At 33.9% G+C, this 22,364-nt stretch overlaps 5 protein-coding genes across 12 annotated transcripts; all 5 read left to right on the forward strand.

The window, feature by feature from the left end:
- The first annotated feature begins 7,098 nt into the window (after positions 1-7,098).
- Positions 7,099-9,533, forward strand: SUC1 (sucrose-proton symporter 1). The gene is made up of 3 exons (NM_105846.4): positions 7,099-8,662; positions 8,749-8,812; positions 8,952-9,533. Exons 1-3 carry the CDS (start codon positions 7,403-7,405, stop codon positions 9,167-9,169), a joined length of 1,542 nt encoding a protein of 513 aa, NP_177333.1. The 5' UTR covers positions 7,099-7,402; the 3' UTR covers positions 9,170-9,533.
- Positions 9,534-11,449: 1,916 nt separating this feature from the next.
- On the forward strand, positions 11,450-13,855 carry SUC5 (Major facilitator superfamily protein). Its single transcript, NM_105847.3, has 3 exons — positions 11,450-12,817; positions 12,906-12,969; positions 13,425-13,855. Exons 1-3 carry the CDS (start codon positions 11,561-11,563, stop codon positions 13,640-13,642), a joined length of 1,539 nt encoding a protein of 512 aa, NP_177334.1. The 5' UTR covers positions 11,450-11,560; the 3' UTR covers positions 13,643-13,855.
- A 674-nt stretch (positions 13,856-14,529) lies between these two features.
- Positions 14,530-17,599, forward strand: AT1G71900 (magnesium transporter, putative (DUF803)). 2 transcript variants are annotated; one of them, NM_001334507.1, is made up of 9 exons: positions 14,530-14,985; positions 15,319-15,375; positions 15,470-15,560; positions 15,664-15,824; positions 15,923-16,050; positions 16,150-16,287; positions 16,403-16,495; positions 16,590-16,866; positions 17,028-17,599. In NM_001334507.1, the coding sequence occupies exons 1-8, from the start codon at positions 14,823-14,825 to the stop codon at positions 16,800-16,802; spliced, it is 1,044 nt and encodes a 347-aa protein (NP_001321559.1). In that variant the 5' UTR covers positions 14,530-14,822; the 3' UTR covers positions 16,803-16,866; positions 17,028-17,599. The 2 variants fall into 2 exon arrangements, with proteins under 2 accessions (NP_001321559.1, NP_565027.1); NM_105848.5 differs by having other exon boundaries at positions 16,590-16,695.
- Positions 17,600-18,000: 401 nt separating this feature from the next.
- On the forward strand, positions 18,001-19,178 carry AT1G71910 (uncharacterized protein). 2 transcript variants are annotated; one of them, NM_001334508.1, is made up of 2 exons: positions 18,001-18,198; positions 18,287-19,128. In NM_001334508.1, the coding sequence occupies exon 2, from the start codon at positions 18,292-18,294 to the stop codon at positions 18,811-18,813; it is 522 nt and encodes a 173-aa protein (NP_001323285.1). In that variant the 5' UTR covers positions 18,001-18,198; positions 18,287-18,291; the 3' UTR covers positions 18,814-19,128. The 2 variants fall into 2 exon arrangements, with proteins under 2 accessions (NP_001323285.1, NP_177336.1); NM_105849.3 differs by having other exon boundaries at positions 18,001-19,178.
- Positions 19,179-20,016: 838 nt separating this feature from the next.
- HISN6B (HISTIDINE BIOSYNTHESIS 6B) lies at positions 20,017-22,235 on the forward strand. 6 transcript variants are annotated; one of them, NM_105850.3, is made up of 8 exons: positions 20,017-20,137; positions 20,225-20,470; positions 20,575-20,662; positions 20,785-20,929; positions 21,012-21,109; positions 21,215-21,323; positions 21,414-21,571; positions 21,653-22,235. In NM_105850.3, exons 2-8 carry the CDS (start codon positions 20,237-20,239, stop codon positions 22,066-22,068), a joined length of 1,248 nt encoding a protein of 415 aa, NP_177337.1. In that variant the 5' UTR covers positions 20,017-20,137; positions 20,225-20,236; the 3' UTR covers positions 22,069-22,235. The 6 variants fall into 6 exon arrangements, with proteins under 6 accessions (NP_177337.1, NP_001319364.1, NP_001154467.1 ...); NM_001334509.1 differs by having other exon boundaries at positions 20,105-20,137; positions 20,575-20,658; positions 20,775-20,929; NM_001160995.1 differs by having other exon boundaries at positions 20,128-20,167; positions 20,258-20,470; positions 20,575-20,658; positions 20,775-20,929.
- The last annotated feature ends 129 nt before the right edge of the window (positions 22,236-22,364 follow it).

Consider the following 22,364-nt stretch of genomic DNA (forward strand, 5'->3'; position numbering starts at 1 on the left):
TTTTGAAACCCTAAAATATATTACTAAATATTATCCTTAATTTATTTGTATAAGAGAATTCGTCAGTTAAACCAAAAATACGCGCAACGTCGGTAATTCAAGTTTTGTTTTTTCTCATCCACTATACTTCTACAAATCTATGAACTATATATGAAGCGGTACAACATGTATAAAATTATACATGGTGACAGTACTATCTTACACTTTTGATCTCTAGATCTTTTTCTATTGATACTCTTTGTTAAAAAAAATAACTACCCAAGTTAGGTTGACGGTGCGACAGAAGAAAACAACAAAAATAAGTTGCGAATTACATAATAATTCGATTTAAATGATTGTTTCTTTTTCTAATATATATATATATATATATATATATATAATATTTTATGCAAACTCATATAAATAATTTTACGAGGACAAGATTGAATACAGATAAATTATTAGTAAAGTCATTAAAAACCCGTGAAGAGTTTCAAGTGAAGACGAAAGAGGATAACGAAGTTGCTCACATTGCATGATAATTTATTTATTTTTGATTGATTCAACTTGGTTTTGTAATGGTTCGATGAATCTAAAAAATAATGTTCACTCTAATCTAAGAAACTAAAAGCTAGTCAGCTTTGATTTTCACTTTCTAAACAGATTATTTTAAAAAGTTGGTCGGCACAAATTTATTTTATAGTGTTGTAATTACCATAGTATTGTTCTTTCGGTAGTTATAGCAGATCATAAGAGTCTCTACAATTCACGTATTTTCACGTGTTCTAATATAGTTACATCGATCTATGGAGATTATAGCTAGATTTTATTTTTTAATTGTTTAGAGTTGAAAATGTAAGTATGTTAGGTTTTTTTTTTTTTGTTGTTCATAAAAAATATAAACTTTACTAAAAGATTTTAGAATTTGCAAGTGATTGTTTGTAAACGCAGATGGAGTTAAACAATCTAGCAGACACAAAATCCAATCAGCAACATGTTGGAGTTTATAAAAAACTTGCATTATGCAAAATTTCTGCATTGTGTGAAAATCTTACTGAGGTCTTCTCTAGATGCAGTAGTCCCTTAATCAACACGATACAATTGTATCTTCTTACAACCAAAGATTTATGGTTACATATCATAAAGTGATTTGAGGGTAAATAGGTCACGCATCCGTCATGCTAGAACAACCGAGGACAATAATAGAATCGAAAAGGATATTGACTATCCATAAATAAAATGGGTAGATTATTTTTTTGTGAGTTAAACTTTCATATAAACGATATTATAAAAGCGAAATGAGATAGGGAAGAAAAGTCAGAGATGAGGAAGGAAGGGATGGGGAAAATCCGGCGGAATAATGAGGACGAATCCATAGAACAAGTTGGCTAAAATCAGATTCAATTCAGACGCAACACTTCTTCTCACAGACATTGATAGAGTGATGGAGAGCGGCTTTGTTTTGTCTGTTTTGTTGTCCTTTTAAAAGTCAACCAAGTCGCTGCATGGTCCCACATCTCTATTTGTTTTGGAAACTAAAAAATAATTTCAGGGGGAAAAAAATGACAAATGCATTATATGTCATAACTTATAACCACAACATTTTTTTTGTTAAGAACTTATAACCACAACATTCATAATGAAAATATATTAATTCAAATTATTTTATATAAATTACAATATTTCAAATGATAAGATTTTGAATATCAATAACTAGATATCTTTCTTGGATCTAATAATTTTCTTAAGGCAATATCAATAAAAACCAGACCAACGTATGTCCGTGAGTAGGGTAGGTTACTAGGCTATTACCTACCATGTTCCTTCATTTCTACTCATCTTTGATCTCCAGTTGCACAAGTTGCCTCCAAGAGAATGTGTGACGTTGTTTCCTTCTTTTTTTTTCTTTCTTTTTTTTTGTCTAAAGTGTGACGTTGTTTCCTTTATTTATGAAAAATAAACCTTTTTGCTGCCTACCGACCATTCCGTTTCTTTTTATTAGATTAAAATACTAAAAAATTACTCGAATATTTAGTATATTAAAACACTGGAAATTCACTCGAATATCTAAAATAATAAAATGATAAATGAATATAATTAATACCTATTAAACTTTTAATTGATTTAGTTTAATTTGTATTTTAAAATAACCTTTTTGCAAATATAAATCAAATTTAATTTTAACGATTGTTTTCTTATAAAATTTGATTATAAACGTATACTCAGGCCAAAATTACTGTAGAAGGCTAATTTCCCACGTTTCAGCAATTTTGGTAAAATTTCTCTTATTTTAGTTATTATCAAAACGACTGGAAAATGTAAACGATGGTAAAATAAATGTGATGCAGACATGCAGCCAAAATATCTATAAACCCAATCATTCACATGTATAAATTAGCAATTCATTGCTATATATACAGTTTTTTATTTTTTACGTTTTAAAACAAATTGTATTTTTGTGCCGTCTATAAATTAACCCTATGCATGAACTTTAACCCCAAGAAAAAAAAAAAACCATGCATGAACGGTCTCACGTTCTTTGCCTACAATTCACCTACATTATCGTTGATGTTATTTTGAATAAATTATACAGACAATAATAATAGAAAATCCACGGAATATTATTTTGATGATAACATAAAAAGACAGAAGAATTGGGAATCTGAGACCAAGAGTTGAAATAGAGTAAAGAACAACAGGAAAACAACAGAATATACAACTCAAGTCCATGCGATATTTCAATCTGTCAACTTAGAAGTGAGTACATCAAATATTAAACGCATATCAATACAAATTCAACTTCAATTATTTTGGCGATATATAGTTTAAACGGCTAGATTTAATAATCAGATAGGTCTTTTTGGAACAAATCGTAAGCTACAAATCTTCCTCCAACTTTTTCTTCTATTACTTTTATTATTTGTATTATTATAATCTTATAGAAATTTTGTGGTGCTTATATTATGTGGGCTGCATCAGTTAACTGTTTATACAACGATTTGAAAATTTATTTTTTATATGATTTATATATATTATACAATGTTTTTCAAACAACATGTAATATATGTAGACTTAAATTCGAAGAATGACACTAATATAAAGTATAAACGATTATATTACACACACAAGTTCGAACTATATTTATTTAAAAACAATAATATAATTTGTCAGTAAGTATGAAAATACAAGTCATTTTTGCTTTCGATACCAATACTTGGGTACTACTTTGTCTATAAAAGATATTGTAATTAATATTTATAATGTTAATTATAAAAGATTATTCTGTTTAAAATGAGTTTATTGTTAATGTCTTGTGTGAGATGTAACTAGGGACTATGTCAGAGATTAAACTTTTCACAGAAAAAGAAGAAGAAGATAGTTGCTAGTCAATAGATAAACTAGATATATGAAATAAAAATAATTGGAAGATAAGCGTGTGAACAATTATAGTTGGAGTGTAATTAACTAATTACTAATTAGAGAGGTCAATGAGTCAACAACTTCCCTCGTTACCTTTTTGACAATTATGCGCTCAAAACCAACAATGATGTCCAGTCTCGATCGACTTCCTAATTACGCCACGCCATATGTCATATTTAATTATTACTTTTATAACTAAATTTAGTTGGCCTTAATGTTCATTGAAAATAAGTAAACCTTCTTTATAAGAAAAACTTTTGTGTTGTGCTGGTTTTGGAAGCTGTAGAAACCAAAATTGTAATTCCATTTATGAGTAGACAAACATTCTACCACAGATTATTTTTCGTCTTTTTCGATTGTTAAGAGTTACGTTGAGTTGAAGTAGTTAAAAACTAGTAACTGTTTGAACATTAAACATGTTATGTGAAGCAAAACATAGATATCGAATAGACTTATTCAACGAGATCTTAACGTGGTGCAGAGTGAAATATTTAATCGTTGTGCGACGAAGGCAGTTTTGAAATATTGTTATCTATTTTTTTTCTTGTTTATGTTTTTTCAGCTAATATTATTTTGGATGAAAAATCGAAAAGTATAAGCCGTTCTCTCTCTCTCTCTAAGAATGTTATTGTTAGCTAGCATTCTCTTCGTTCTGTTTTTCTTTTACATTATTTTTATTGATCTCTTTTACACTTCTATAGTGTTCTAAATGATTAATATTGGATCTTCCAGTGATTAATATGTTGACTAATCTCATAGAATAATATGGTGAATAGTTGAACTTTAAAAGAAAATTAAGCAAAAATACTCATTGCCGAGTCATATTCAACTACGAGTGCATAATGATGGGGCGAACCACGATCTCGTTAGGCTACAACAAACTATAATCCTCTCTTGGGGTCCCGATCCCCGACCCTATAATTTCGGGAAAAAAAATTATAATTTCATTTTGACAAAACCTTTTGAATTTTAATAATTCATGTTACCTGTATTATTGTCATGTCCCTGAAACTATAAGGAAATGAATTGCATTGATCTAGTGTCCACTTTGTTTTGCGGGATACATTGATTTTATTTCATAAAGTGGATGTAATTTTTCTTTTACTTAATGAGTCATGAGTAAATAAATAAAAACGCTACAAAAAGTGATGCAAATGTTTTGAACCTTGTTAATGATGTTTAATGCTGTATATTTGGCTAAGGTCATATAACATAACATTTGGTGATTTATAATGATTTATATTTTGGTAACTAATTTCTCATGCATATATCACATATAGAAAGATATGTCTATATATATAGAAAGATATATATATATATATATATATATATATATATATATTTGTACTCCATTTGAGGGTATTTTCTGATAAAATATTTCATAGTCATTCACCTAACTAAGTTCCAGAATTTGGTTATCTACCTAATTGAATCTTGAATTAAGATTGATTATTTATATATAAACGAAAAAGAGTACGTATCCTATGGATATTTCTATAATTCCAAAAGATAATTTAGGTGGCCTTAATAATTACTCTTGCTTCTTCTTCTTCTTTAATATTTTGTATATATTTTTCTGTCATTAATATTTTGAAATTATGTAATGTACCATATAAACTTTTGACATTATGTTTTCAGATATATTCTTCTGTGGTTACACTAATATTGATTTGTTTTCCGAAAGGCATTCAAAAAAAACAAACGAAAATAGAGAGAAAGTCGCCCTCGAAATATACGTTGCTTTTCTTTTCTTATGTGAAGAATAGCTTCTTCTTCTTTGTGTCTACTATAAACACTAATAATCTTTTTTTAATATGATTATTTTTATTTATTTTTGGGCAAAATGTTTTTTTAATATGATAGTATTACTATATATTTAGGTTGATCGGAAGTTATATCCTCTCTCATTGGCCTATTTTTGACTGTTATTTTCTCTATCCAAATATATCTATCAACATTGAATCCTGCCTTATTTTATCGATTCCCAAAACACAGCTTAACCAATTTGGTTTTATTTCAGTTAAGTTTTCGGTTCACAACCAATATGTTGGAGTGTTACTAATCAGATAGACGGGTAAAATAAATTGTTTGCACAACCTATTCATATAGTTAAAATAAGCGAATAGAGAGATAATTGAAACTACAGTGAAAATTAACAACAAATGGAACATACGTCCAAGTAGTTGAGACTTGAGGAGTAGAAAGACAACGTAAGGAGTTGACAAACATGTGAGCCATTTGAGACTAATTCACAGACAACTAAAATCCAAGAGTTATACTAGTAAATGCTTTGGTTATTTTAATATATTTTCAAGTCGTCTGCCCGTTGAAAACTGGAGAAAATGTATATAGAGTACTATTCAGCTCGAAGACAAAAATGTAGTGACTAAAATTAAAATGCTTAATTGGTCGGATAAACAATCCAAAATAAATGGGAAATGAGTTTTGAGTTGCGATCGTATCTTGCATTACAAGAAGCAAATTTTAGGGTTAAAGTTTCTGTCACATAACTCCGTTACACAATTCGCTTAATTTTGGATATTTGACAGAAACTAATTAATATGTAAACTTTAATATATATATTGGATTTTAGGCAATTTAACAACTAATTAGTGGCGGACAAATACTGATTATTTTCCCTTTATATATATATATATATATAATTGAATGCTTCTATATTTGTTATTTTGTTGTCACAATGTTTTTTTTTTTAAAAAATTAAATTTGATATCCTTCAGTCCATCACTAGTTAACAACATTGCCAAAATATACTATCTTTTCGTCGAAAAAAAAACTCACCATACAAACTAAGTGATTTTTCAGTAGTTTGTGATCAATGCAAAAATGATAAAATTAATTTAATGTTTACAAAGCTGATGTTGGGTCGAAAGACTTGGACGTCAAGGATAACATTTGGTTCTAAAATATATGGACGTGAAAGATAGCATACCATCTTTGGGACTGTTCGGATAAGAATGTGTGTGCATTAGTTTTGGAAAGTGTTTGGCCACTCGGATCTTTTTGTGATAATCTCCAGACTATGAATATTGCGGAAATATAATCCATGATCAGAGAATATTTGGCGATGCTTGATCCATGACCGTAATTGGAGCCGGATATGTTATGATTTGATCTACAACTATTATTACGCTAGATAAGCCAATTAATTATGGTAGGTGATCGTGAATATAACTTCACTGTCCGAAAAAGAATAGTGTATATGTTGCCCTGAACCATCTATCTCATTAGGTGCTATGAACTAGTGAGTTTTAAGTATAGAGGGTGCATATAAGTCGTTTTTCCATCTTAAATCAAAGACATTTCTTAGTATCTTCTAGATATTTCATTCTTTTAGTACCATATAAATTAGGGATTTGGACAATTCACAATTATTTATTTTAAACCAAACAAAATAATTGTTCTCCGATAATCAGATGTGACTTATGTGATATAGTACATATAAATATACACACTGTTTAAATTTGTCTACCCAATCGGAATCATAGAAACTTTATTGTTTACCCAAACAAAACGGTACTGAATATCGGAACTTTTTTTATTAAAAAAAAACTGTGAGAGAGAAATTGAATCAACGTCCAAGTCACTTGATGCAAGAAAAAAGCGAAACCAATTAAATTCCCGTAAAAACAGAACACAAAAGAACAGGAGAGTTAATGTTCTAACTGACACGTGTCCCTACCTTGCCATACACTCACACAATTAAAATTTCTAACTCTGTCTCTTATCCGAAAAATAATCATCTCCAAGTGTAATAAGAAAATCAAAATAAAACTCTCATTTCTTCTTCTTCCTCGCCTATAAATACAACTCCATTCTCTCATCTCCTACATCACAAAACAAAAACCTCACTTAAAAAAAAAAAACAGAAGACAGAAAAAAACAAAAAAAAAAAGAAAAAGAAAAATAAACAAATTTTCTTTTCTTTTTTTTCCTCTAAAGTTTCTATTTTGTCTATTCGTGTTTTTTTTTTTACTTCCTGATAATGGGAGCCTATGAAACAGAAAAACCAACTAAAGATGCGGCGGCTCTAGAGACACAGTCGCCGGAAGATTTCGATCAACCATCTCCGCTTCGTAAAATCATCTCCGTCGCTTCCATCGCCGCCGGTGTACAGTTCGGGTGGGCCTTACAGCTCTCTCTTCTTACTCCGTACGTTCAACTCCTCGGAATCCCTCACAAATGGTCATCTCTCATTTGGCTCTGTGGTCCAGTCTCCGGCATGATTGTTCAACCAATCGTCGGTTTCCACAGTGACCGATGTAGGTCCAAATTTGGTCGCCGTCGTCCTTTCATCGCCACCGGAGCCGCACTCGTCGCCGTCGCTGTTTTCCTCATCGGTTACGCTGCGGATTTCGGTTATAAAATGGGAGATAAACTCGAGGAGAAGGTTAAAGTTCGAGCTATAGGGATCTTTGCTCTCGGGTTCTGGATCCTCGACGTAGCCAACAACACCTTACAAGGACCTTGCCGTGCTTTCTTAGCCGACTTAGCCGCCGGTGACGCTAAGAGAACGCGAGTCGCAAACGCGTTTTTCTCTTTTTTTATGGCGGTTGGAAACGTTTTGGGTTATGCGGCTGGTTCGTACACTAACCTCCACAAGATGTTTCCGTTCACAATGACAAAAGCTTGCGATATCTATTGCGCCAATCTCAAGACTTGTTTCTTCTTATCCATCACTCTCCTCCTCATCGTCACCGTCACGTCTCTTTGGTACGTTAATGACAAACAATGGTCTCCGCCGCCGCGAAATGCCGACGACGACGAGAAGACCTCAAGCGTTCCTTTGTTCGGTGAAATCTTTGGAGCATTCAAAGTCATGAAACGTCCCATGTGGATGCTTCTAATCGTCACGGCCTTAAACTGGATCGCTTGGTTCCCATTTCTTTTGTTCGATACTGATTGGATGGGTCGTGAAGTGTTCGGTGGAGATTCAGATGGAAATGAACGATCGAAGAAACTATACAGTCTTGGAGTCCAATCTGGTGCAATGGGATTGATGTTTAACTCTATAGTTCTTGGTTTCATGTCACTTGGTGTTGAATGGATTGGTCGGAAATTAGGAGGAGCTAAACGGCTTTGGGGTATTGTCAATTTCATCCTAGCCGCTGGTTTGGCCATGACGGTTCTCGTTACGAAATTCGCCGAGGATCACCGGAAAACCGCCGGTGATTTAGCCGGACCGAGCGCTAGTGTTAAAGCTGGAGCTTTAAGTCTCTTTGCTGTTCTTGGTATCCCATTAGCTGTAAGTACACTTTTGTGTTGTCTTGTTAAAAAACTTTTTGCTTTGCTTAAACTAACATTAATCGATTCGTTTTTTATTATTTACAGATTACTTTCAGTACTCCTTTTGCTCTAGCATCCATATTCTCAAGCTGCTCCGGTGCAGGCCAAGGTAAATATATACATCTTTAATATTAAAGTTACTAAAGTTACAAATATGTGGGACCGTAACTATTATATTTTGGTTTCATCCACCTTATGCAATTATAACATAGGTATTTAAATTGTTTTTGTGATGTTTTGATTTACAGGACTTTCATTAGGAGTTTTAAATTTGGCGATTGTGATACCACAAATGATAGTCTCACTAGGAGGTGGACCTTTCGACGCCTTGTTCGGCGGTGGAAACTTACCGGCGTTTATCGTTGCAGCAATTGCAGCGGCGATTAGTGGAGTATTAGCGTTAACCGTTTTACCTTCACCACCACCGGACGCACCCAAGGCAACGACCATGGGAGGATTCCACTAGTTTACTATTTTTTTTTTTTAATGAAACTCATCAAATACAGTATTACTGTGCGAAACTGCAAAAACCCAAATAAAAGAAAAGAATGGATAAAATGATAAAATCTAATAAACCTTGGGTCGTCTGTATTTCACCCTTTTTTAGTTTTTTTTCTTCTTTTTTTATAACTTTTGTCACTTATTTTAATTTGAAATAGAATGTTTTTTTTTTTTGCCCTTAAATAAGATTTGTGTGTTGAGTACAATTGTTTACTGTTTGCTTCGGTAGAACAAATATCCAACTAGAAAGTAATTCCCTCTACCCTCAGAAAAGAAAATTTTGATAATAATGTATGGCAATTCTTTTATATATAGGGAACAAGTTGAACAATTTATGTAGTTTAGAACGGTTTAGGCGATAAATAACCATTAATAATACCAGTTAAATTAATTAATATGATTAATAATTTTAAAAATACTTATTAATAAATATTAAAACAATTCTCATGTAAGTACATAAAATATAAACCTAGAAGATATTAAAATATTAAATATTAAATAAGAAACCTTAAATATTCTTGCAAACAACTAGTCCAATCAATATGACATTTTTGTATTCTATAAACACACTGTATTATAATATAAACTATACAGTATGTTTCTTAGCACAGTATGACACTTAACAACTTGATGATTTATACTAGGCAACAACCAATGTTTTTGAAGATCATACAATATCATTTATAAGTATATCATTTTTTATATTACAAAATGAAAGATTGTTTTGGTCAACAATATGCGGGCTTGAACCCTCAGTGGCGATACAACATTTTACATATCTATATATAAGTTTTTTCCACCAATTTTTAGAATATTTGCCTAAAATATAAGAATGTTTATACTGCTTAATTAGTGAGTAAGAACAGGTAGTCCATATCCATTTTATACAATTCGGACTCAGTTGTCACGACTTCGTTAATTGGCAACTTTGGCAAGTATGTTGATTTCAGAACACATCGAATCAACAAAGGACAGTCTATTGTGTTAAGTTGCAAACGATCAAAACAAGGCTGGCGTAACATAAATGAAGGCCTTTGGGCTAAATAAATATAATAGATACATCAAAATACAACTTTCAATTTGGACAGACTTGAAGCCTTCTATAATTTGGCCTGGATCAATACTCCTTTTAAGACTAAGGTGTATCAGCCCAGTCTTTTGATTTTTGATTATTTTTTTTGTAAACCGAGGCAAGATTTTTGATAGGCAATAATCCTACTTTATAATACATTCGGAGTGTGTATTCAATTAAACATTTTAAATGATTTGTGTTAAAATAACAAATTCAGCCTCACAATTTAATGTTAAGGATACAATCATATCATCCTTTCATTACCTCTTATGCAATTTACCACAAATGATTGAAACCTCTTATTCAACTAGAGGTTTTGAAATATTGATATATATATTTGGATTTTGTAAATAATTAAGGTTTTTAAATTATGTCATTTAATTATTTGAAAAATGAGGGTAAATAAGATTTTGTACATGACTTTTTTTAAGGAGTTTTAAGTTTGGCAATTGTGATACTACAAATGATAGTAGTGTGACAGTGTCACCTTGGATTCCATTAATTTTCTATGTTCCCTTTTCATGAAATTCATCAAATAGACAAATACAGTATTATTGTGCAAAACCCAAATAAATGAAAAGGTAAAATCTAATAAACCTTGGACCGTCTATTTCACCCTTCTTTTAGTCTTCTTACTGACTTTAATTTGAAATAGAATTGGTTTTTGTTTTTGGCCTTCAGTAAACATTGTGTGTAACTAAAGTCTTCTTTTGTTAACAAGAAAGACCCAGAAGATCACACTAGAGAAAATAAGTCCTTTTTATGGCACTTCTTTTTGAATTAGATGGGGGAAAAGTTGAATTACTTTACTTTATTTTTATTTAGGTAAATAAATTACTTAATATGACTTCAAAAAATAGACATTAAATAAAATTTGTTAAACTTAATTAATTTGATATTTGATTAATTCAAATTACTTAGAAACATTTTAATTCTCATGTAAAGATACTGACCAAAAAATATTAAAAAGTATATACTACTAAAATAAGGACGTCCGTTAAATTATAAACCTTAAATATTCTTGTAAACAACTAAGTTTAGTCAACTAAAAAAAACAAAACAAAGAGGAGTTAATGACCTACTGCCACGTGTCCTCACATTGTCATGCACTCACACAAATGAGATTTCTAACTGCGTCTCTTATCTGGAAAATAATCTCATTCCTTCTTCTTCCTCGCCTATAAATACAACTCCAATGTCTCATCTCCTACATCACAAAACTAAATCCCCACTTTCACAACAAAAAAACTCTTTTCTTTTTGTCTGCTCGTTTTTCTTTTCATAATGGGAGCCTTGGAAGCAGAAAGAGCCGCCAACAATGCTACGGCGTTAGAGACACAGTCGTCACCGGAAGATCTCGGTCAACCATCTCCTCTGCGTAAGATCATCTCCGTCGCTTCAATCGCCGCCGGTGTACAGTTCGGGTGGGCCTTACAGCTTTCTCTTCTGACTCCTTACATACAACTCCTCGGGATCCCTCACAAATGGTCGTCTTACATGTGGCTTTGTGGTCCTATCTCCGGCATGATTGTTCAACCGATCGTCGGTTACCACAGTGACCGATGCGAGTCCAGATTCGGTCGCCGTCGTCCTTTCATTGCCGCCGGAGTCGCACTCGTAGCCGTCTCGGTTTTCCTTATCGGATTCGCGGCGGATATGGGACATAGTTTTGGAGATAAACTCGAGAACAAGGTAAGGACTCGAGCCATTATAATCTTCCTAACCGGGTTTTGGTTCCTCGACGTGGCTAACAACACCTTACAAGGACCATGCCGTGCTTTCTTAGCCGATTTAGCCGCCGGAGACGCTAAAAAAACGCGAGTCGCAAACGCGTGTTTCTCCTTCTTTATGGCGGTTGGAAACGTTTTGGGTTACGCTGCTGGATCTTACACTAACCTTCACAAAATGTTTCCTTTCACAATGACAAAAGCTTGCGACATCTATTGTGCGAATCTCAAGACTTGTTTCTTCTTATCCATCACTCTCCTCCTTATCGTCACATTCTCGTCTCTATGGTACGTTAAAGACAAACAATGGTCTCCACCTCAAGGAGACAAGGAGGAGAAAACATCAAGTCTTTTTTTCTTTGGAGAAATCTTTGGAGCTGTTAGACACATGAAACGTCCCATGGTGATGCTTCTAATTGTCACGGTCATTAATTGGATCGCTTGGTTTCCATTTATTTTGTATGATACCGATTGGATGGGTCGTGAAGTGTACGGTGGAAACTCAGATGGAGATGAACGATCGAAGAAACTTTACGACCAAGGAGTTCAGGCTGGTGCATTGGGATTGATGTTTAATTCTATACTTCTTGGTTTCGTGTCACTTGGTGTTGAATCGATTGGTCGGAAAATGGGAGGAGCTAAACGACTTTGGGGATGTGTGAATTTCATACTCGCCATAGGTTTGGCCATGACGGTTCTTGTTACTAAATCGGCTGAGCATCACCGGGAAATCGCCGGTCCTTTAGCCGGACCGAGCAGTGGTATTAAAGCCGGAGTATTTAGTCTCTTTACCGTTCTTGGTATCCCATTGGCCGTAAGTACACTTTTGTTTTGTCCTTTTGTTTTCTTTACAATTTTAGGTTTGTAACCGATTCTTTTTTCTTGTGTAATTATTATGACAGATTACTTACAGTATTCCATTTGCACTAGCGTCCATTTTCTCAACCAATTCCGGTGCCGGCCAAGGTAATTTTCATTTATTTAAAATGTTAAGTTACAAATCTAATGGTCAGATTCTGATAATGTAGGACATATTAGCATTTATTGAGTTCAAACGTTTGATTTGAATAATTAATTGAAAAGATTATGTTTCCAATTTTGTGTATTATTGTATCTATCTATTCAAAAGTAATTCTTTCCTTTATTGCATAGGAGAAAAAAGGGAGTAAATATTTCCTTTGTAACTTTTTTCAAAGTCTTTTCTTGTTAATGTGGATTATCTACCAAGTTTATCTATAGCATTTAATAGGGTGAGATTTATTAACTTAATTATATTAATTAAGATTTCTATGTAATCTGCTCTTATATTTTCATTATCCATAGGTTTCATCATTCATGCACCTAATGTTTGAAACGTAGACAGTTTCTTTTGCAACATAAGTAAATATTTAAATTTAACGAAAACGTGTTTCTTTTTACAGGACTTTCATTAGGCGTTTTAAATATAGCGATTTGTATACCACAAATGATAGTATCATTCTCAAGTGGACCATTGGACGCTCAATTCGGCGGTGGAAACCTACCTTCATTTGTGGTCGGAGCAATTGCCGCGGCGGTTAGTGGAGTCTTAGCGTTAACCGTTTTACCTTCACCGCCTCCGGACGCACCAGCCATGTCAGGGGCTATGGGATTCCATTAGTTAACTAGTTTTTACATATATATGAATTTCCATCTAATACAGTATTGTTGTGCAAAAGTGAAACCCCCAAAAAATGGATAAAGTGAGAAAAATAAACCTTGGTCGTCTGTCTTTTACTGTTCTTTAGTTTTTTTTTTTTTTTTACTTTTGTTATTGATGTTAGTCAATTTGTTTTCGTTTTGTTTGGACGTTAATAAATTCTGTGTTTGACTACAATTTTTTTACTGTTTTTTTTGCTTCGGTGAAAGAAAGATCCAACTAGAGAAAATAATCCCAAAACAAAAAATCAACATTCAAAATCTGAGCTCTTTTCTAAAATTAAATTCAAAACATGAACTTATTCTATGTAATTTTTTTTTTTTGTTTTAAAGACATGGCCAATGGGCCTTTCACTCTTGTCAAACCCATTTGAGTCGGGCTTTAGTCATAACTCATTTTAAAGATTAAGGAATATGAGGCCAGTTCTTTTGTCACAATCCTAGTTTAAGCTTGTCTCACTTACCAATTACGTCTCTCAAAAGACAAATTTTAAAAAATCTATAATCTCTACTCTCTAACATGTATATATATATGATAAACTCGTTGGCTATTACAACTTTTAAATCACAAATGGCCTGATTGGAAAAAAATGTATACATAAATGATAAGTTTGTCACTGATTAATGCGAGAAAATTCTAATTATTTGCATTAATAAAATTAGCGTAGTTAGGTTTTAAAAAGGTTTATACAATACATTATACATATTTATAAATTTAAATGTTTTTAAATTTATATTAAATTTATTTTATTATTTAGATAAATCTTAAATAAAAAGAAACCAAATATTATTTGTTATTTTTTCGTGAAATTTATCTTTTTAATATATTTTTTATTTTAGTAAAAAGAAGGAATGGTGGCGCCGGAAACTGACCGTAGGGTCAGTCTAATTACTCTCTCAGCGTTTCTCTTTTTGGTCCTCAAATCTTCACCTTCAAGATCTTCTTCGTCCCTCGATCTCCGATTTCAAATCTCGTTTCTCCGTTCAAGCAACCTCTCTGAATTCCTAGTCTCACAGCAGGAATTAGTACTCGGCGAAGCGATTTCTGCTTCGATCTCTACATCTGAAGTTCCGATCTGACGAAATTTAGGGTTCGTCTGGGTCGAAGTTAAATAGGAAAAAGATTTCGAATTGGCTTGAGAATGGCGGAATCTAGTGGAAGTTGGAGAGATTCTTATAAAGGAATGTCGTCTGATAACATCAAGGGTTTGGTTTTAGCGTTGTCTTCTAGTTTGTTCATTGGTGCTAGTTTCATTGTTAAGAAGAAAGGGCTTAAGAAAGCTGCGAGTACTGGTACTAGGGCAGGTATAAATCTCTTTCCTTTAATCGGATTTTGGTTTCTGGGTTTTGATTCTGGTGCTGGAATTGTGGTTTTAGACTGTGTAGAATTATGTTGAACTCAACGAGCAGATAACATCTCTGATAGATTTTGGATCTGTGATTCTAATTGAACTTATCAGGATTCAACTAGCTAGCTATTCAGAGGTTGTGAACAGATAGGAGATTTTGTGTTTCCTCTGTTGAACTTCATTTAGTAGTTAATAGCCACATTGTCGTTTCTAGTGATTACATTGTGGCATGTAAATGTTGTTCCTTTAGGTTTCCTTTTCATGGTATAATTCAATCTGATTTTTGTAGGTGTTGGTGGGTATTCTTATCTCTACGAGCCTCTTTGGTGGATTGGCATGACGACAAGTGAGTCTTCTTTGCTTTTTAATCTTCTTTCTTAGTGATTTGATTACTATGTTGTTGGTTTGTTTTGTTGCTCATTGGTTTCTGCTACTTCCAGTGTTACTTGGTGAAATTGCCAATTTCGCTGCTTATGCATTTGCGCCTGCTATACTTGTCACTCCTCTAGGTGCTGTCAGTATCATTATCAGGTAAGAGATTACTCATGTCTGACTCTTCCATCAGGTTTTCTATATACGATTGAATGTGTGATTTTTCTTTCTTTTCTCTTACACTTTGTTATCTGAATCTCAGTGCTGTCTTAGCTCATATTATATTACGGGAAAAACTACATATCTTTGGAATTCTTGGCTGTGCCTTATGTGTTGTGGGTTCCACAACAATTGTCTTACATGCCCCTCAAGAACGTGAAATTGACTCTGTGATTGAAGTTTGGAATCTTGCAACTGAACCAGGTGCGTTGCTTGATGGGGCTGTGATTTGAGCCATCTCATGACTCATGATTCTATTTCGCCTTCCATTCAATTTTCTAACTTCGTCTAGTTTGTTGCAGCATTCATGTTCTATGCGAGTCTGGTAATTGGGGCTGCTGTATTTCTCATTATCCGTTTTGTGCCCCAATATGGGCAAACAAATGTAATGGTTTACATTGGTATTTGTTCGCTCGTGGGATCATTATCGGTATGTAGTTTTTGGTATTTCCAGTTTGTAATCCTTTATTTCTTTAGAAGAATGTTGATTCCACTTTGCCTAAATTGATATTGTCAAACTTGTGAACAGGTAATGAGTGTAAAAGCACTTGGAATAGCATTAAAGCTGACCTTTTCAGGAACAAATCAGTTATTTTATCCTCAAACATGGATATTCACCTTGGTCGTACTTACTTGTGTGGTAACCCAACTGAACTACTTAAACAAGGTAACTATTAATTAAGTGATTTTCAGGATAATCGATTGGAAGACTTTGACGTGGGTAATTAGATGTCTATCTTTGTTACTTAAAGAATTGCATTTTGTATTGTTTTCACTTGCAGGCTCTTGATACATTCAATACAGCTATAGTATCTCCTATATACTACGTGATGTTCACATCTCTAACTATTTTGGCTAGTGTCATCATGTTTAAGGTATCCTCTGCTCCCACAAAATGTATCTATGGTTGTATGAGGGTGTTGTTTCAGACTTTCAGTACATGATTCAAATCGTTGTGGTTTTGAACAGGACTGGGATCGGCAAAACGGTACTCAAATTGTTACAGAAATATGTGGATTTGTTACAATACTTTCAGGCACTTTTCTTCTCCACAGAACAAAGGACATGGTCGAGGGTGCGTTCCTTAATTTCATTTATGGCACTTGTTATGCATATATATGTTCTGACGGGCTAGATCTCGAGTTTTTGCATTCAATGAGAAAAAAACGTATGCGGATATGAAAAGAAATCGGAAGATATTCTAACTCTCTCTTAACTACAAGGAATAAGAATATACATACTACATGTATGTACACACTCCTAGCTAGAATTTTGTAAACATAGTTTTGGTGATTGACAAAAGGATTGTCATCTGCTGTATCCATACATTCTTAATACCAAGTCTCTGTATCCCTCTGGAGTTTTTGAGAGTTTGAAACTGACTGTTATTCGCTATTGTTATTGCAGGTTCGTCGGTAATATTACCGTTGCGGATAAGCAAGCATATAAATGAAGAAGAAGGCATTCCACTCAGACGCCAAGAATCTCTCCGGTCACCTTAAAAGCTTTTTCGCTCTGTTTTCTGGTCCACTGCGATAACTGCAAACCAGAGAATCAACCTTTTTTCCTTATCTCGACTTATTATGAACATGGACCATGGTTCTGTCTAACACTTACAAATGGTTCAAGAAGATCGAAGAAGGAAAGAGGAGCAGCGAGGATGAGATCATCTTCTCCAATATCGGTAAATATGCTGTGAGTTCAAGCACACGCCATTAGCACACACCCACGCCTAAACCCTTGGTGTGACAGTTAAAATTTTATAAACAAGAGATGGGTTTTGCCTAAATTGGTCTTACAAGCATCTATAACTAAAGGTTTCAATTCAAGATTTGCATTATTTTTTATTGAATCTTCTATTTTTCTTCCTTAGTTGGTTTGAAGCTTTAAACCCTTTGAAAAACAAGAAATGGAGACTTTGAAAGTTGACGAAACACACATGTTTTATTATTAGTCAATAGTAATTTGATGAGGTGGAGTTATAACATTGATGATAATAGATAGTGACAACGTTCTATGTTCATCTTTTCCTCAATCAATCACTCCACCGGTAGATGAGATGTCAAATTGAAACTGCGTTATGTCACTCTCATTACTCTTTTTGTATACGTTTCTCATCTTATAGCTAATCCGAAACCAATTTATTTAAAACTTTATAATAGCATAAAACCTCTTAACTTCAAACAAGTTTCAACTTTCACATATCTTATAGGGATCATGGTAAAAATGGTTAAAAGTTAAACCTGATTTGCATTACAAACAGAGGATTACGTGTATAAGGGCTATAAACTATATATTACCTAAAAAAGAAAACTAGAGTTGACTTATTGAGTAATAAAATCGCCTATAAATATCGTAACGAAAGAAAAAAGATCCCAAAAGAGACAAAATATTAATTTGTTACCATAGTTACAGATTTCTTTCGAATAATCAATCAATAAACAAAACTCTTTCTCTACAAGTCCTAAAATCCTTAGAGAAAGAAAGAAATAAAATAGAATAAGAGAACTTGTTGTAGCAGTTGAAGCAGAAAATAAACAGAGTAACGAATCCAACATCACAAAACAAAACACAAACTGTGTGTTGTCTCTCTTCTTTGGTCTTCTCTTCTTCTTCTTCTTCTTTTTCTTTTTAAGTATTTTTATTTTTTGGTTTCTTGATCTCAGAAAAAATGGCTCTGAATAGTGTCTCCTCTGAAGAATTTACCTTCCCATCGCTAGCTTCTCATGATTCTTCTCACCATTCCGGTCTTGATTCACCTCCTTTGTGGAAACACTCACCGGTTACTTCCTTTCGCCGGAAAGATTACGACTTTGGTTTGGCAAGATTAGTCATTGGAAAAGACGGTGATCATGATCAGAGGAAGAGCTTCTCGTACGTGGAGATGAGAAGTCGTTGGATCGACGACAAAGAAGAGGAGAAAATGGATATGTTATGGGAAGATCTCAACGAAGAATTGCCTCCAAGAAGTCAGAGTTTGAGAATTGTACATGGCGGCGACGGTGGAGAGAAGAAAACGGCTTTGTTTCCCGATGAGAGCTCTGCCGTGGCCGTGGGGTGTGGGATGAAGTTATCGAAGAAGACAAAGAAGAAGACGAATCTGAACGTTTTGGTGTTGATGAGGGTTTTGAAGAAGCTTATTGTGTTGCGAAGTTCGTCTCAGAGGTCGCCGGTGAAAACTCATCCACGGTGATTGATCTCCACCGTGATAATTGTGAATTGGGGGGTTATTTTGTGGAATTCAGAACTTACGGGGCTTTTGTGGAGAAAATTGGAATTGTCTGAAAATGATTTATTTGTAGTTTAGTTTGGGTGGTTCACAAAAATTAATTTTAGGGTCCTAAATTTTTAATAACACATCTGAAGTCTTTTTTGGTTCTTCGTCTTGATTCATTTGCCTGTTCCGTGGGGTTTGGTTTGAATATGTATGAATTTATAAGATGAAAAATGAAAGAGGTCAGAATATTAGGGTGCAATAATAAAGGAAGGTAAAAAAGATTTGTATTTGAAACATTCCACTTGTATATGATATCACTTTTTAAATGTGTGATAAAAAAGATTTGTAACATCTAAAACTTTTGGGGGTCTTTATTTTAAAATGAGTCTTTATGAAATACAACTTTAGTCTGAATCAAAAAGGTTTTCTAAAAATGTCAAAATGTTTGTAGTCTTGTACACTTACTCACTAGTCACTTGGTTCATGCCACGAACCGACCTCCCTAAAATATTTCTCCAATTTGTTTTCTCTTTAAGTTCACAATAGTAGAGTTTTGTTTTCTCCCTAAAAGTTATTTCGAAGAAAACATGTTTTTTCTTTTTCCTTTTTAATAAATCGAAGATTCTAAACTTTAGTCTATAATCCCTCGAACCGAAAATTAGAATGAATTTTAATCCTCATGGGAAAAAAAATTGTACAGTAGTTTGTTCTTCTCTTTATACTAACGTGACCAACTACTTCTTGGTTTAAAACAAACATGTTTAAATTATCAATTTACTAAAACTATGATTCTATAGTAACATGTGAAATGAGAAACATTTCAATGTCAAAAGTCTGGTCCAATTATCGAACTACATAAAAACATTGTAATACCTTTTATATATATGAAGACCACCATTAATGTCGACAGAAAAGATAGCCATGAATCATATTCAAGCATCAAAACTGATTTAGGTATCTCCGGAATCATTGGGAGAAAAATTAGGTGACCTTCATATGAAAAAGATAGAGTAGACTTTTTTATTTAACACTACTTGGAAGACTTTCTTACCTACTCTCACTATAGACCCGATTCGTCAGAACCGGGTTTTGGATTCAATTTCGGATAACCCCTAAATTGGTACGCCAATTCTCAGTCACTCGGAAAAAAAAAAAACCTCACCTTTGTCCACGAATCGCAAGTGGGTCATAGAAAAATCGAAGCTTTTGACTGATCTCAGTCACTTTAGTCTCTCTGCCCACGACCCTTCTCGTCTACTAAGGGTTATCTCCATTTGCCCCTCTTCCTGACAACTTTCAGGTATTACTTGTCAATAAGATGTGAAATTGAGTATGTGCATCAGATGTTTCCTCTAGATTGAACTGATTCCACCTTTGATATGCGCAGACACGAAAACTGATGGGTGTGATCAATGTTCAGGGCTCTCCATCGTTCTCTATTCATTCTTCAGAGTCAAATCTTCGAAAGTCTCGAGCTTTGAAGAAACCCTTTTGCTCAATCCGGAATAGGGTTTATTGTGCTCAGTCTTCAAGTGCAGCTGTAGACGAATCCAAGAATATAACTATGGGAGACTCTTTTATCCGTCCACATTTGAGACAATTGGCTGCTTATCAGCCAATTTTACCCTTTGAGGTGATATTTAGATTGCATTGAATTTATTTTTTGACAATTATAGATGATTGGATTGGGTTGGATTGGATTTATCTTCTAAAATGTGTATGTTTGTTTGTAATTAGGTATTGTCTGCTCAATTAGGAAGAAAGCCTGAGGATATTGTCAAGTTAGATGCTAATGAGAACCCATATGGTCCTCCTCCAGAGGCAAGTCTATATCTTTCTTTCACTCATTCATAGATATGTTGATGACTGGAAAAAGGATAATTTTGTTAGTTAGTTAGTTGTCCTCTCTAACTTCAGGTTTCAGAAGCTCTGTGTAGGTTTTTGAAGCATTAGGCAATATGAAATTCCCTTACGTTTATCCTGATCCACAAAGTCGTAGACTTCGTGATGCACTGGCTCAAGACTCTGGTTTGGAGTCTGAATACATACTTGTAGGCTGTGGTGCTGACGAACTTATTGATTTGATCATGAGGTATGGCTTCAAGATTTGATTTTTCAGTCAATTGAGCTTCTACCAGAATCGTATTTTCTGACTAAAACTCTGTTTCTTGCAGATGCGTGTTAGATCCTGGGGAGAAGATTATAGATTGTCCTCCAACTTTCTCAATGTATGTGTTTGATGCGGCTGTGAATGGAGCAGGTGTCATTAAAGGTGAAAGATTTACGATTTTCATGTGTTTCATTCTCTTCGATTTTGCTTCTCTCTCTCTCTCTGAATGTATAGTCTTAAACATGTTGGTCTTTGTTTGTTTCACAGTTCCAAGAAACCCCGATTTCAGCTTGAATGTAGACCGCATCGCTGAAGTTGTAGAACTAGAAAAACCCAAATGCATATTCCTAACTTCTCCCAACAATCCAGATGGGAGGTAAAACACCACCACTCTAAACAACTCGAAAGGAAAAATTCTTTTTAGTAGTCCGTCATGATTATTAATCCGAGTTTCTCTTTGATACAGTATCATCAGCGAGGACGATCTGTTGAAGATTCTAGAAATGCCAATACTTGTTGTTCTAGATGAAGCTTACATCGAATTCTCAGGAGTTGAATCACGCATGAAATGGGTGAAGAAGTATGAAAACCTTATCGTTCTCCGCACATTTAGCAAACGAGCTGGTAAATTTTGGTTTATCACTCTATATAATCTAAACATTACAGATATAAAGTCTGCATCTAAGAATTCTGATGATATTTCAGGTTTAGCCGGGCTTCGAGTTGGATATGGAGCGTTTCCGTTGAGTATAATCGAATACCTGTGGAGAGCAAAGCAACCATACAATGTCTCTGTTGCAGGGGAAGTAGCTGCTTTAGCAGCACTCTCAAACGGGAAATACTTAGAAGATGTGAGAGACGCCTTGGTACGGGAAAGAGAGAGACTGTTCGGGCTATTAAAAGAAGTTCCTTTCTTGAATCCATATCCGAGCTATTCGAATTTCATTCTCTGTGAGGTTACATCTGGAATGGATGCAAAGAAGCTGAAAGAGGATTTGGCGAAAATGGGTGTGATGGTTCGTCATTACAACAGTCAAGAGCTTAAAGGTTATGTTCGAGTTTCTGCTGGAAAGCCTGAACATACTGATGTTCTCATGGAGTGTCTTAAGCAATTTTATTGACTTCCCCATTTGTTTGGGAATTCTTAAAACAGCGACACAAAAAAAAAACTGATTTTTTTTTCCTCCTTTTTTGTTTGTTTTCACTTGTTGGATTCAGTGTTTGACCAAAAAAAAAAGGATTCATTGTTTTTGTTTCAGTTAACAAGGAGAAGCTTTTGTTGTATTGTACTTTTTGGTTTGAAAATGGGCCTAAGTCCATATGTAAACTTGTTGATGAAGCCCATTAAAACTGAAACTTGACTAATTCGGGTCGGACTCAAATCAAAAACATACAGTATGTTGAGAAAGATGAAGTG

The sequence above is a fragment of the Arabidopsis thaliana genome, assembly GCF_000001735.4.
Source record: "Arabidopsis thaliana chromosome 1 sequence".
In the NCBI taxonomy this organism is placed as follows: Eukaryota; Viridiplantae; Streptophyta; class Magnoliopsida; order Brassicales; family Brassicaceae; genus Arabidopsis; species Arabidopsis thaliana.